Source organism: Myxocyprinus asiaticus, chromosome 39 (assembly GCF_019703515.2).
Source record: "Myxocyprinus asiaticus isolate MX2 ecotype Aquarium Trade chromosome 39, UBuf_Myxa_2, whole genome shotgun sequence".
Lineage (NCBI taxonomy): Eukaryota > Metazoa > Chordata > Actinopteri > Cypriniformes > Catostomidae > Myxocyprinus > Myxocyprinus asiaticus.
Window position 1 is genome coordinate 19,190,909 of NC_059382.1, and position 12,144 is coordinate 19,203,052.

Sequence of the window (12,144 nt, forward strand, 5' to 3'; positions counted from 1 at the left end):
ACTTTTTGAAATGTCTCGGTGTCTCTAAAGATGTGTGATTCCATGCCCCATATAGTAAATGTGTCAAGTGTTGAGGTTGCCCCCATAGAGTTGTCTGTGCAAATTTGCAGGTCTGTGCATCTGCTAAAAACCCACCTGCATGCCCAGCTTTGCAACTGTTCATCAGATGCCTAAAACACACATACACACACACACACACACACACACACACACACACACACACACACACACACACACACACTGCAGCAATTCCCTGTGAATGAATCTGTATTTGTGCACCTAGAAACATTTTTTACAGAGCACTGACATCCAAAATATCGAACAGACAAAACTTATGCAACACAATGCCATTTATTTTCATCAGGCACTAACACAGTATTGAAATATTATGTAAAATTGGACTTTGTTCAATAGAAATGCAAAAAAAATAAATAAATAAATAAAAAAAAATAAAAAAAAATCAACATGGTAACTGCGAATGGTTCTCCAATATGTAAAGGCAATTTATTACAATTTGGCACTGCAAGTTGTGGATAACATCATGCCTAATAAAATTATTTCATTTTGGTATCCAAATTCAGCATCAGCTGTAGTATATTGATATATAACCATGATGGTTTCATTTTGTACCTTTAAAAGGGTTTTCACTAGTTGTCTTTCTTTGTAAAACAAAGGATAAATCCAAGGCATTTAATAAATAAATACAATTTCTGGTTGTAAACTACTGAAAACAACAATAAAGTTGATCATTTTTCTTTTATAATTTAAAAAGAAATCCCTGAATGTATACTACTTCTCCTATGTCTTTTAATTCATATACGTCTAGATGGAGTGAGCCTGTTGGTATTGAGTTGATTTCATCATGTATTGAGTGGTACAGATGAATGTAACACCTCAACATAACTGAAATCATCTGATGATCTGATTTCAGATCTCACTCATTTTCTCTTTGGACTTTGATGGACCTGATTTGCTGACATGGTTTTCAATGATATGCAGTGAACAAACTTTTTTGCCCCTTTTAGGGCCATTGGAAATTTCAAAGTAGGTATGAATCATAGTTAATTTTATAATGCAAATTTCTAAGACAGGAATCTTCGACTATTACACAACTTTGGGCAATTTTCATATCCAAGGAGTGCAACAGTCTGAATCTAAATCAAAGGAATGAAAAGCAAAGTGTAGAAATAACAAAAATAGTATTATGAGTCTCTGACAGAAAAATAACAATTTTCGTGTTCCCCATTCAATAGCATCTAAAACCCTCTTACATGCACATCAAACATTCAGAAACATCTCAAAAACCTTTTTAATAGAATATAACTATTATCAAAAACAGATCAAAGTTGTTTTTGTGTTCAGTTCTCATAATAATTACCCCCTCAGGGCCATGAGACGGCAACAGCACAGAATTAATACAAAGTATTTTGAAACTGTAAAAAAAATGTTCTTTGAGCAATAGTGGATGGAGTCTTTGTTTCTAGCTCTCTGTAGCTGTCCGCTCTATGTGTAGCATATTCTGTCTGTGTAGTGGGAAAAAAACTAAACAGGTGTAATAGCAACTGTAGTATAGTGGTATTACAACAAAAGAGAAATAATTTAAAAAGAAATCAACAGCACAGAAAGACAAATATACTGCATAGTACAAAGCCCCTCTGCTGGGTGTCCCAGAAGCAGTTCATGGCAGAGGGCAGTGAGGACAGTGTATACAGAGACCAGACGCAGCTCCAGGGCTGTGTTGAGCAGCACAGACATCTCCATGCATGGGAGTTCCATCGTAAGTGTCTCAGTAAGCTCCTTTAACAGAATGGAACATTGCATTTGTCAGTCCAGAGTCAGATTTCTGTAGCAAACATTGCTGTAACCATCATCTGAACGTCCCAGGTCCAACAAAGCCTGCGTTTAACGCCCATCAAATAGGAACTAGGCTTAAAGAGGTTATTTATGTTCACTGTTGTTGGTTCCCTTTTCCCACTCTATACTCTCCTCGCTGTTGGTGCGAGAGGGTCCCGGGGGACCAGCTGGGCGTACTCGAATGCCCTGAAAGCGCCGGCACTCCGGGCAGATGCGAATGTGACTGCACCCCCGTGCTACCAAGGCTGCCTCCTGCGCCAGTCTGTGGGAGAGAGGTTCAGGCAGCCCAGTGCCCGTGCACAGCTTGCCGTTACTGAGGCTCGCCGCAGCCGCCCGTGCCCGCCGCTCATCCAGGGGCATAGGCTGCAGTCTCAGCACGCTGGCCCCGCGCCTGCGCCGTAACTGCAGGCTGTCCTGACACAGCACGATGCCCTGCAGCTCTCGTAGCATCTCCTCGCACATGGACAGCTGTGAGGCATAGACAGGGAGAGAGAGAGGGGCAGAAAGAGAGAAAAAGAGAGGCCGGGGGGTCTCACTGACACTATGCACACAAGGGGAGGCAGGAAGCACAGCCAGAACAGTGATCAAAATAACACTGGGCTATACATGGCGCAGTGGCTGTTTACCTGAATGATATTCTACAGAGTTTCACTTTAACAAAACACACAAGAAACATCCTGAGGTTGCACATGGCATGCTAAGTATATGAGCCTTGTGAACAAATGAACTTTTAAGTGATTTTTTTTTTTTAGATATGCATTAAGAAAAACAGATAAATACAATTTTTAATAAGTGAGTGGAGTGTATGTAGGATCTATTGTGTTTGAGTCATTCTCTGTTTGAGGTGCCTTTTCTGTCCATGATTTGTCATCTCATTTAAAACATGGACTGAATTTGGATTATGATTTAAGACTTTCAATTTAACTTCTCAATTCAGTGTGATTCATTCTATAAAAATTATGTTAAAAGAATTAACGCAATAATCATGCACCCTGACCATAAGTAAATTATGCAGTAACCAATAGTGCAATTTAAAGGAATAAATGAAAATTCTGCCATCATTTTGCTCACCCTCAGTCCATCCCAGATGTGTATGACTTTCTTTTCTCTGCAGAACACAAATAAAGATTTTAAGATGAATATCTCAGCTCTGTAGGTCCATACAAGTGAATGGTGGTAAGAACTTTGAAACTCCAAAAAGCACATAAAGGCAGCACAAAAGTAATCCATCTGACTCTAGTGGTTAAATCCATATCTTCTGAAGCAATATTTAAGTCCTTTTTTACACTAAATCTCTGCATTCTTCATGCATATCGTCACCTACTGGTAGGCGCTGGTCAAAGGTGGATATTTATAGTTAAAAATGACTTAAATATTGATCTGTTTCTCACCCACACCTATCATATCTTTTCTGACAACATGGATTTAACCACTGGAGTTGTATGTATTACTTTCATGCTGCCTCTATGTGCTTTTTAGATCTTTAAAGTTTTGGTCACCATTAACTTGCACTGAATGGACCAACATAGTTGAGCTATTCTTCCAAAAAAAATCTTCATTTGTGTTCTGCTGAAGAAAGTCATACACATCTGGGATGGCCTGAGTGTGAGTAAATGATGATAGAATTTTCATTTTGGGGTGAACTATTCCTTTTGAGTTTGAAGTACCACCTTCATGTTTTTGCGAGTCGCAGTCAGCAGGGGGCAGTCAGTGCAACTCCAGCTGTACAGGCAACACTCAGCTGTACAGCTGAGAGCTGTTCAAAGACAGCTGGGCGGAGCAGAGTGCGAGGGGCTTGAGGCACATTTTTTAAAGTTTCAAACTACAGTATATTTCTCTTGACACACCATCCTAAAAACGCTGCATTTTTGCGCAAGACGTTGAAAACTAGTGAAAACCAACGCATCCACAGTGAAAGTGCTCCCAAAACATCTGTCTGATGCATGTGTGCACAGATCAATGGAAATAGTGCACTAGTGATTGAGATACTCAATTGCAAATTGGATTGCTGTGGACTGTAGGCCAGTGAAAGGCTTGTTCAATATGGAAATAAAACAAACAATATATTTACTTCTAAAGACACTCCACATCAATGCTTTACTTGTCTGCCACAACAATGTAATATATTTGAATGATCTAAATTATTGTGTGTTTTCTTTATAATTATTTTGATCATTATATATATTGAATTACTTTTATTTGTGTAAATTTTTTTTTTTTTTTTAACAAATATTGATTATGCGGTTAATTGATTGACATGCAATTAATTAATGTCAATTAATATGATTTAAAATTTTAAAATGACTGACAGCCCTAGATTTAAGTTTAGAGGTATATTTACACAAAATTATACAAAATATTTGAAAATAAATATTTTAGAGGCAATGTGTGTTTTTCCCATGTCTTCGGGTGTTCTATGTCAAATTATGTAATGGAATTGTGTCATAAACAGCTGGAATATTATCAACATTTTAAAGGACATTTTAAAACACAAAATCAAATCTCTTGACTGGGATTCATTCATTAATTATCTAATAAATGAATCCTGTTTTGTCTTGAATCCTTTATTTTCCTCAGCAATAGAATGCTTCATACCTATCCCCAGTACTGCTTTTCACCCTATTAGTATGCACCAATAACAGATTTAACAAATTAATCCAGCAAAATATGACATAATTTTCCTGATGTGACATATTGACATATTGTGAAATTAAACAAGGAAAATCTAACAATTCATTTGAGATCTTTTTTATGTTGGATCATCATACCTGCTTGTCTGTAAGACACCTTCAGAGTGGAAAACACAACTAGAATGCATTTAAAAACAAAAAATATCCTTCTCCATATGCTGTTAAAAAGTCTGATCCAAACAACATGCGAAGCAAGCCATGGGGTCGAAAAGGCACCACCTAAAAAAATGATCATTTCTGGGAAATGTAGTGTGTAGTAGGCCTTTGGTTGGTGGGGCTTTCTTGTTATTGGACCACATGTACATGCACCATGTACACATAAATGCTTCACACATATACACTCATATACAGTACATACACGGACACATATTTCCTAACGCTAATACACAAAATCTTAACATTTTCCCTTGGGGTTGAAGTATTGTGACTTGAAGTACTTATTAATCAAAAAATTGTTTAGACTGCACTGGCCCAACCACTCACTTTCACCTGATGTTGAGCTAATACAATTACAAACAAATACACATATAAACACACAGAAATGCACACACACGCATGCGTGCACACACCCACACGTGCGCCTGTACGCATGCACACACGCTTCTCCTCGCTTTTTCAAATGACAAATTAATGACAAATGACGAATTTTTTCAAAATTCAAATTAAGTTTGCTTTATAGACACACAAAATTATACCTCAGGGAATATTATATTTACACACTAATGTTCAGTCTAGGAAGATGGGTGATCACTTGAACACAACTGTATAACTATATCATAAAGACATGTACAAACACTGATCATGCATTTGCACCCTCCAAAAAATAAGTCATGTCTTGGACTTCTACTGAAACGTCAAAATATTTATTTACTAAAAATAACAGTGTTTATTGGAAACAATTAAGTCTGACACACACAGTCATCATTTTGTTTCAAGGAGGAAAATAAAACACAAATCACCATGAGTTCTATTCCATTCAAACTTTAAAAATGTGTAGTTTAAAATGTAAAAAGTGTCTGGCACCTTTACCGGATATTGGTAGTGACAGTGAAAGCCTGTGTAGATCAGTTTGAGGTTTTCTCTTTGTTGTGCTGGTTGTGAGTTGCAGGATGTAGTGTAGGGGGTTCAGGGAGGGAGGCGTGAGGGCAGTGAGAAGGACAGATAGCAGAGGCAGGTAAAATAGCCCTCTCTCACCTCTGTTCCTGGAGTGTGACGCAGCATCCACATAAACTCCAGCACCGCCATGAAGATGGCCACCAGCAAACCACACACCAGCACCACGAAGATCCCGCCAATGTTCTCCATGCCTAGACCTAGAGGAACACACATGCTCTGATATTCACTGACAAAATTATGCAGTGGCCCTAAAAAGTGTATGGACACTTCCTTTAAACCTGTGATTACTCTGCTAGGACACCTTTGTGAACTTTAAGGGAATTAGCTTCATACATCGACTAAAAATCACCTTGGTTAAAAGTCATTGGAAAATGGCTCAGAAAAGTGAAGTTAGTTCTGAGAAAAGAACTAGCCTCATTTGTTTGCAGATGCCACTAATTCCACTAAGTTAAGATATTTTGCATCAAGTGGAATGACATTTATACATTTGTAAGTTGTCATAATTTTTTGTGGCAACTGTATGTGATAGATGGCAAATGACAGGTGGGCAATGTCTTTCACCTTTCGCTCGATGATCCTCCTCTTTTGGACACTTGCCACCATCCCACCATTTCCTCTTCAGGATCTCCAGTCGGTTTTCCTCCTGTAGTTTGAGAATGGCCAGGTCGAACTCATCTCTGTAGACTGAGCCTGAACAGTCAAAAATATCCATCTTAGAATGGTCAAAAACCAGGGCTGAATCTATCTTTCCACTGTGCTGCGTCCCCCCATTCTTACTGTGTTCATTTTGCTTATTGTAAACTAAACAACCATTCCATTAATCATGTTGATTAAAACATCTGTTGTTGGAAGCTCCTACATGGCTTGGTTAAAATCAATTTCAGTGCAAGTTACATTCAGTCAATGGATTTATTTTACTTAAGCAATTTAAGACTAATTTGTACATTTCTATGCATTTCTTACAAAAATATATTCAAGTTATAAGACTTGCTATAAAAAGATCAAACTCCACATAAACAAGCCTCTAATCAGTGTTGTTTCTTTAGCATCTCTTAAGAGTTCTTGCTCTCACCCAAAGGCATGCCGATGCCATAGCCCTTGGTGTCCAGCAGGCCTCCGATCTTGGTGAGGTTGCAGTTGCGCTGGCGGTAATACTCATTCATGGTGCTCTCCAGCAGATAGGCGTAATTGGAGTTGAGGACTCGTGCGATGCCCTCCTCTGTGCTCTTCACAAATACACTGGGCTGTTTGGAGTACATGAAGTTCCACATGCGCTGGTACGTCTGGTAACGAGAGTTCTGACCAGAGAAGAGAAAATGCTAGTTAGACCTTTATGTGAAGAGAAACCAAACAGGCCTCCATTTCTACTTGCTCCACAACCTTTGTCTAGATTCCTGACAGCCAATCACCAGAGATTTTGAGAACAGACGTTAGTATCTTTAAGTCCGTATCTTACTCTACGCAAGAACGTGAACATAGTCGCTTCTAGCTAAGCAAGCTTGATTTCATGTGTCACTGCATTCTGAAATGTGTAATTCTCAGTGTTGCAGCAAGGGACGCTATAGCGGACATTAGTGTGAACTGTTGGCATCTAAGGTAAGTTTTCACTTTCAAGTCAACACTTTCAATGGTGGAGCAACAAAAGTCTGAAGAAAGGTTTTGAATGTAACTCTATGGCCCCCTTGAGTACTAAGGTTTGTTACCGCCACAGTAATGCAAGAATGCATGTTAAATATGTTAAACTGAGCCACGTGTTGGATACGCATTGGCAAAGCACTTGCGTTTCCACACGTTGGCAATGCATTGACCAAGCACTTGCATTTGCATATGCTATTGTGTTTCCTGCTTGTGTTAAGTATGTTTCAGGCCTTATATGCTGTGAAACCAAACAGTCCACCATTGCTACTAGCCCAAAACATACTCTACGCAAGTACATGAACGCAGACACTTCTACCTACGCAAGCTTGATTTTTATACACCATTGCATTCCCAAATGTGTCTAAACCGCTATTCATAACAGCGCAAGTATGCGTTGCATTTTCAGTGTTGCCACAAGGTGTGCTATAGCGGACATTAGTGTGAACTCTCTAAGTCTACAGTGAGTTTTCTCTTTCAAGTGAACTACTGTAAAGGTGAAGAAACAAATGTCTGAAGTAAGGTTTTAAGGTAACTCTATCGCCCCATTGAGGACTTTGGGGGTTTGTTACTGCCAAAGTAACACAAGAATGCACGTTAAATGTTCAACTGGGCTCATGCAATTACATTAGCATTAACTACTTCTGTAAAGTATGTTTCTGACTTTGTATACTGAGAAACCATACTGGCTACCATTGCTAATTGCTCCTTAAACTTAATCTAGAGTCCAGACAGCTGTCTAGCCCAGCCGTCTAGCAGTCCTGACTAGAGCTTTGAGATCATAAGATATTATCATCTTTATATGCCGAGAAACCAAACAGGCCACCATTGCTACTTGCTCCTCAACCTTCGTCTAGAATCCTGACAGTCAATCACTGGAGCTTTGAGGCAAGACTTATTGTATTAACCAAGGAATTGACAGTTGATAAGCTGACAGTTTGACATGTTGATGTGATGCCGTGCTACCCTGCATATGTGAAACAGTCTGTGCTCGTTGAGGGGTGGGTCAAGAAATGGCCCAACCGGCACATCAAGGAGTTTTAATTAGTCTGTGCATCCCTCTGGAGAGGGAAAGTCATCGAAGAGCATTGATATTAAGACAGCAAACAGATAAATCCCAAAACAAGGATGAGCACTGGTGACATGGTCAATAAACCTGTGACAGGGCATTGATTTGGGGGCGGGGGTTTTATGTTTTCTTTCTCTCTGTCCTTGGAGATCTCACCTGGAAGAATGTCATGGTGGAGCCACCATGCATAGTGCCATATTCAATGGCCGTCTGGTCAGCCAGATCGTCCACTGACTCAATGGGCACCTCCATTCTCTGCACAGTGAGAAAGGCTGCCAAGTTGGCTGTGTAGGAAGAGATGATGATCAAGGTGAAGGCCCACCTGGAATGACAAAACAGCTTTAGATGTGAGGAACAAAACAGAGACGCAAACCTGACCCAACATCAAAAGAGCTGGGAGCTACAGTGAGCTTCGCATTTGAATAAGAAGTTTAAAGACTCTTCCGAATACTGCATGCCCGTTCTGAATACTCAGAAATAGCTTTCCTTTATTCTCTACTGACCTCTGTGTGCTGCAGTTGACAAGGCCTCAATAAATGACAGTACAATAATGCAGCAGAAAAACAGGGGCCAAATGAGAGAAGCGCTGTATCACTTTTATCTACTATATCCAGCAGCAGGCAACGAGATCAGGGTAGAGAGGAGGACTATATTTGAGATATGTGGGGAGATTCAAAAGGAAGGAATGCACACACACACACACACGTGCTGTGTGTGTGTGTGTGTGTGCATTGTTCAGTGCAGTGGCTCTAAACTGGTTTTGTTTAAGGACCCAGATTAAGTGATGACCAAACAGTACCAAAATGGGTTATTTTATGAAAGTAAACAAAGTACTTTATTTGGAACTTTATTATAAGTGGCGCTTGCTTTAGCAAGGCGTGACTATTCCTACTGCTCTGACCTTCGTTTAGGGATTTTCCAAAATCCCTAACCCTATTCTTCTTCCATACAAATTTTGATATCTAACTTGTCCCACACCTTTTGTGCTACAGACTTGAATGATGGCCCAGATCATGCAGCTTATGGAGGAGATGGTTGCTATGACTTATAAGCATTCGGGTGTACAATGTTCACCTGATGGGCGAAAAAACGGGTGAAAACAATCCCACAGACTTAACATTGAAAAGTAATCCGGGTGATCATATCTCCAGATCAGAATGTCATAGAGACTTGAGGGTGGACTTATTTGACTCAGGCTAGCAAGCAGTAATTCAGCAATAACACACCACACAAAACACATTGTGGTCAGCACAAACATGTTTATCCTTGCTGCAGGTGAACCCAAACATAATGTGGTCAGGGTTGTATTGTCTTGTACCTTGCATAGTTTGTTCATTTTCCAAGATGAAGGCGTCACACAACCCGTTTTTGTTGGCATCTACGTTATTTAGCTAGTTTCTACCATGTGACAGATGAAGATTTTGTGGCAGAATACAGTAGTTTGATGGGATACACATTTAATGTCAATAGCAAAATTATTTTCTCCTTTTTAAAAGTTGATAAGCCTATTTATTTTGCTATCCTATGCATGATTATATAGTTGCATTTTATTATTTGCATTTAGTGCATTCTATCAGAACAGACTAGAAGTCACCAGTTAAGGATCACTGGTGTAGTGTGCACTCTTACCATACACCACTGATACAGCGTGTGGACAGGGCTCTGGGGGCAATGGTGGACCCTTGCTGCATGAACCCCCCCACGGGAAACCAGAAACTGTTGCCCAGAGAATACTGGTTGATGAGCAGGTTACAGCGCCCCTTCAGGCAGGGGTGAGGATTGTACCACTCGTAGGGTGTTAGCCTGTGAGTCACGAGACAAAAAGTTGCAAACATAAATGAGCCAGGAACAATTTTAACAGTTGGGAAAGCATGATGTCACCAGTGGTCCCTATAGGCCATGGTTTTTGGTTCCTGGAGGGGCTGTGCAAGCTTTAGCCCTGACTGTCAGGACACTAATAAAAATGCACTGCAGAATGCAGGATGCTGTTGAGTTACACTTCAAGGTGTGTGACAACCACACATTATGACTCTTTTGAAATGCTGAACACAAGCAAAACAGAAAACATAACAGAGGCCATATTTCAATAACATATAATGTAAAATTATGCACATTATAGAGGGGTGAACAAACAAGAAACACAAACATTTTGATGAATTTGTTTCAAATGTCATGATGGGTAATGGTCAGTGTCAAAAATCATAAAACGCCCCTGTTGTCCTGTAGAATATGGGGAAACTCAGCATGCTAAGGTGAAAGAATACAAAATAAATAAATAAACATTTTGTGTACAAACACAAAACTGTTATAAATGTTGGAATAAAATAAATGATGAAATTCTATGACTTTTCTAGTTTCCAATTCTTACATAATATTTTAGATCTCACAAAAAAAAAAAAAACAACAAAAAAAAAAACATTTCTTTGCTGATGAAATATTTTAGAGCTTAGCATAGCATGAGAAAACTTATATTCACTATAGGAATTTCCACAACTTTTCCATGATATTTCAAAGGTTTTATGAATTTCCACTATTTTTCCAGGCTTTGAAATCACAGTTTTAAAATTCATGGGTATTTCCAGGTTTGCCATGACAGTGGGAACACTGTTTATGGTAATGGATAAAATTTGTCCTATGTTATTTATGTAGCTCATTTGGTAGATCATGGTGCTTGCAAAGCCAGATGTTATGGATTCAAATCCCAGCGAACACCAAATCTGATAAAATATCAATTCACTGTAAGTTGCTTTGGATAAAAGCATCTGCTAAATGTATACAGTATATGTAAATAATTGTTTGATAAGAATTTTGCTCAAGGATCAACACAGGATGTTGATCTAGGAATAACAACATTCTTATCAACCAACAGGCCTAAACATACCCTTAAAATCATAGTGCAAAGATTACTTCATTTGAATGTTGTTCCAGGATCAACAAAGGGTGTTGATCCAGGAACATGTCCAACTTTTAACTTGCTAAACATGATATACACAAGTTAGACAAGTTGCTGGATTAACTTACTTTGTTAAACATCTCCTACAAGTAATCTATAATTTTACTGCAGGGTTTAGGGTTATCCTGCTGAAAAGACCAGCATGCATAGTCATCATGTGTTGTGTGCTGGCGTCCCTTCCAGATTACCAGATGCTAATCGACCAGCTTAACCAGCTATATATACACACACAGTATATTGTCATGGCTGTACCAGTCCACAAACTAAACCATTAATAACTTGCATAAACCAGCCTGGACCAGCTTGGCATCTCAATCTGGTCTAAAATGGTATTTTTGGCAGTGTAAGAACAAGGATTAATAGTGTTGATAAGAAGGTAGGTGTTACTTCTAAGAAGTTCCTGCAGGTGTCAGTGTGGAGCTTAGTATTTACCTTGCCACCAAAAAGAGCACACAGCTGACTGCAAGGTATGCCAGCAACATGAAAAGCCAAACCCCTGGAGAGAAAGGATCCAAAAAGGAGAAATACCCTGGTCTTCTTCCCTGTACAAACAGACATAGACAATGTCAAGGCATTGTAACAGGCATCACAAGTTCCTATAGGCATATATAATTAATTTCAGTACATAAACAGTCTTGAGATTTAAAGTTAAAGGGATAGTTCATCCAAAATAAAACTTCTGTCATCATTTACTCACCCTCATGTTGTTCCAAACCTATGTAACTTCCTTTATTCCATGAAATACAAAATGAGATGGTAGGCAGAATGTTAGCCTCAGTGACAATCCACTTTTATTATATATACTGTATGCAAATAAAGTGCAAAGA

General features: G+C 39.1%; 1 protein-coding gene across 1 annotated transcript in view; it reads right to left on the bottom strand.

Annotated features, from left to right (window-relative positions):
- Nucleotides 1-373: 373 nt before the first annotated feature.
- grik4 (glutamate receptor, ionotropic, kainate 4) overlaps nucleotides 374-12,144 on the bottom strand; it is a 294,389-nt gene continuing 282,618 nt past the window's right edge. Inside the window, exons 13-19 of the mRNA XM_051678844.1 lie at nucleotides 11,750-11,859; nucleotides 9,994-10,167; nucleotides 8,521-8,686; nucleotides 6,733-6,958; nucleotides 6,222-6,350; nucleotides 5,739-5,857; nucleotides 374-2,322 (exon numbers count right to left, since the gene is read on the bottom strand). Coding sequence (XP_051534804.1) covers nucleotides 1,939-2,322; nucleotides 5,739-5,857; nucleotides 6,222-6,350; nucleotides 6,733-6,958; nucleotides 8,521-8,686; nucleotides 9,994-10,167; nucleotides 11,750-11,859 — 1,308 coding nt within the window. The 3' untranslated portion in view covers nucleotides 374-1,938. The remainder of the gene's footprint in view (nucleotides 2,323-5,738; nucleotides 5,858-6,221; nucleotides 6,351-6,732; nucleotides 6,959-8,520; nucleotides 8,687-9,993; nucleotides 10,168-11,749; nucleotides 11,860-12,144) is intronic.